The sequence below is a fragment of the Sinocyclocheilus anshuiensis genome, unplaced genomic scaffold (genome assembly GCF_001515605.1).
Source record: "Sinocyclocheilus anshuiensis isolate Anshui unplaced genomic scaffold, SAMN03320099.WGS_v1.1 scaffold1779, whole genome shotgun sequence".
NCBI lineage: Eukaryota > Metazoa > Chordata > Actinopteri > Cypriniformes > Cyprinidae > Sinocyclocheilus > Sinocyclocheilus anshuiensis.
In genome coordinates this window covers 14,787-18,434 of record NW_015552677.1, presented here as the reverse complement: position 1 = coordinate 18,434, position 3,648 = coordinate 14,787, and the positions used below count along the sequence as shown (strand labels likewise).

General features: G+C 37.6%; 1 protein-coding gene across 1 annotated transcript; it reads right to left on the bottom strand.

Moving 5' to 3' along the window:
• Positions 1-2,554: 2,554 nt before the first annotated feature.
• Positions 2,555-3,326, bottom strand: LOC107667485 (CD48 antigen-like). Its single transcript, XM_016459158.1, has 2 exons — positions 2,972-3,326; positions 2,555-2,895 (listed from the first exon to the last, which is right to left on the bottom strand). Exons 1-2 carry the CDS (start codon positions 3,261-3,263, stop codon positions 2,555-2,557), a joined length of 633 nt encoding a protein of 210 aa, XP_016314644.1. The 5' UTR covers positions 3,264-3,326.
• Between the last annotated feature and the right edge of the window lie 322 nt (positions 3,327-3,648).

Genomic DNA, 3,648 nt, shown 5'->3' with positions numbered 1-3,648 from the left:
GAAGGTTTTACAACTAACCTTGAAGGAAGCTTAAAAGTTTAATGAAAAATAAGTTTAGCTATCAAGATAGCTCTGACTCCAAAAAGAGCAATACTGCTAAAAGAAAACAAATGCTATTGTTGTGTTTTCAGTAATTACATATCTTTCTGCCTGTCTTAGTGAAGTTCAGGATTTACAATAGATTTAAATCTGTTTGCTTCCAGATCACAAAATTATCTAAGCAAGGAACTCCAGTGGGGTAAGATATTGATCAGTTCAGTTTTTATGCTGTACCTGTGAGTTTTTTCACTGTTGAAAGAATGTGTTTTCTTTATGTGTGTGAATGCATGCAAGGCCTGCATACTGCAAAATTAAAACTATATTTTTGTTGCTGTGTCTCTTTCTGTATTTTTATAACAGGTTTCAGTGAAGATCAATTAAATCAACCTCAGGATCAGCATGAATCCATCCATTACAGTACATACATAACCACAGTAACAATATAAACATAGTTAAGCTGTGTAAATGAACATGAGCTGTATTTGCTATAAACAGATAATTGTCCCGCAAATGTCAGTCCCGCTGCAATTGGAGCAGTTAGCCAAGCCCAGGCCCGGATGTACGGTGGTACTAGACGGCGCTAAATACCCTCAAATGAAAGCAAAAGCAATTAAAGATCTGGCGAACTGTCCAATGTGTTTTTGCGGCATTGAGCAATGTAGCCAATCACAGACATATCTGTTGATCTCTTCAACGCAGTGGCCAATCAGAAACGTTAAGAGTATTCAGAATTCACTTAACGTTGAAAGCACCGGAGTTTTGCACGCTTGTGAATCATCTCATAAGTGCAGACGTGATGTAGCCTAAATAATAGGTTCATTGTGTAGTTTAGAGAGTTTCATTGATTATAACGGAACTTTGTGAAATCTTAATGAACTAAGATGAGTCATGCTTTTAGTGATAATAATGGGAGTGCGCTTTGCGTGCTTTCTAGGCTATAATCCATTCTGAATTTGTATGAAACTTTCGTTTTTCGGACTCATACATGCTGCAACGTTTCGGGAATTGCATCAACATTTATGCTGGATTCATTCTATAAATATCAGAGATTGACACTGATAACCAAAACAATGGACGGGACAAAAATGCCTCAGTGATTTCTTCTGGAACCGGTCCTGGCCAATTTTCCACAGACAGCGCACGTGAGCGAGATTCAGTTCACGGACTGAAAGCGTGTAAACTTTATTGAGATTGGGACATCTCAACCATTTCATTTCCAGTAACGGACGGTAGAAAGTTCAGAAATGAATGGAATGCAATTTATGACAGACTAGTCCCACAACTGATTGTTTATTTCCCCTCTCGTCTCACCTTTAGAAGACAACGATTCAAAACGGACACATTTCAAGTGACACGGGAAAAAGACAAAAAAAAAAACGTGACACGGAAAACTTAAACATCAGAAAAGCGTACATTTCTGGTTAAAAATGAAAGGCCACTTAAAACGAGAACCATCATCATTCAAATCAGCAACCAGTCAAAGCTCCACACTTTAGTTAACGCAGGCAACCTCTTTAAGTTATTCTTGACTGCGCTGTATTGACTGCTTTGATGCGTGGTATGGGCAATGTATTGATGCATACATCCGAAAAAGATTTATTCCCCCCCCCCATATATATATAATATATATATTACTGCTTTGCATTTTGTTTTGTGAATTAAATCTGACCCTTTTTGTTGTGAATCTGAAATAATATGAGCTGAATGTATACAGATATACAGCTGTTCCACTGTCTGATCATTTCTGCACTGTAATTAACAAAAGCTAGTATTCATTCAGCCTTTAAATGTATATGCACTGTGTGATTGAACATAAAAAAAAAAAATTAAAAAGCTTTCATTTTCTAATGAGCTTGTGAAATTCGTTATTCCATTTAGTTATTCACTTCTATAATGTTTTTCGTTCAATAAAATATGAACAATTAAGGAAACTATATGATGAGTAATCTAAAATGATTTATACATTTCTGTCTTTACAATGTTGATTGAAATGGTTCTTATTTGTTTAATCTTTAGGCTGTTCGCATGGGGATTTGTGATTGGTCTTATAGGTGCATCGTGTCTCTTCTGTTCTGTGCCATTAATAATTGCATAAATACTGACTATTCCTCTAAAACTCAATTGTTTGCATCAGTTCATTAGTTCAGTTCATGCAGTGTTTGATTTGTGTGCAAATACACAAGCCAAATGAACTGATAAAACTAAGACTATTATATAAAGTCAGATTGAACAGCGAGAGTGGAGTGCTACCATTGTGGATGGATTGTAAGTTTGAAAGAGGATGTTTACATGTCTTACCATTAGAAGTGGCCTTCATAAATACTGATTATTCCCCCAAACCCAATTGTTTGCTTCCAAATTCAGTTAATTAGTCAGTCCATGCAGTGTTTGATTTGTGTGCAAATACACAATAAAGCCAAAGTAACTGACAAAACTGAGACTACTGTAAGAAGTCAGAGTGAAAAGCAAGAGTGGATGCTTTCTAGGCACTAAATCAAGCACTGAAGAAAATGCATTATAAAAACTCTTTCACAAAAATGCACAAAACTGGATTTAGACTACCTGAATGTATTTGACAGAGTTGATCGATGTCCAGATGTGTGGTCTGGGTGCTGACAGGATTGTTCACTACACAGCTGTAGGTGTTTTTATCCTGATATTCCACCTCCAGAGGTAGAGAGAGACTGATGCTGAGATCAGACACACCGATGCTGGACAATAAACGGTTTCCTTTGTACCAGGAGAGAGTCACATCACTCACATTCACCACTGAACACAGGAAGATCCTCGATGAACTTTCAGCCGATAAAGCACATCGTGAAGCATCACTGAAGATTACAGGAATAGGCACAGGAGCTGGGAAACAAAGGGGAAACATAAACAAAACTAGAAAGATTTTCTATTGTTTACAACACCTACAACTTCATCTCACCATAAACATTGACAGCGAATCGCTTGGTTGACTTCTTATTCCTGATAACGATGCTCAGTTGATAAACGCCAGTGTGTTCATTAGTGATGTTTGTGACGGTGAGATCTCCAGTCTGTCTTTCGAGCTGCAGTCTGTCTCTAAATGTCTCGTCATTGTATGTAGTAATGTTTCCCGCCGCTATTCTGGTTAAACGAGCTCTGCTCGATCCAAACCTCCACTCGAGCTCATCATCTCTCTGTATTTCTGTAAGACCAGTACGGAGAGTGAAGGAATCTCCCTCCATCGCTGACATCTCATCTGTCTCGACACCAAACACTCATAGAGATGCACGACGCAAGACGTAAATATGTCAATATTCTAAATGGTGAAAAGAGCAACCCTGCAGAGACGTAAAATATTTATTACTCACCGATCAGAGGAACGAAATATAAAAAGTACAAAACGAGCGCGTGAATCATTTTCTTCAACAGTTTGAGATAGATCACAATGCCTTTAACAGATTTCATGAAACACGTCGCGTCTTGAATATGCATGGATCCATTATCTTAGCTATGTCTAGATAACTTGTGGTTTAGGGCCAAGAAGAAAAAGTCCTCAGACAATCAGAAAAAAACAACAACAAAAAAACTCTTTCAGTCTGCGCACCTCCCCCTGTTGAAAAAAAAAAAAAAAAAAGC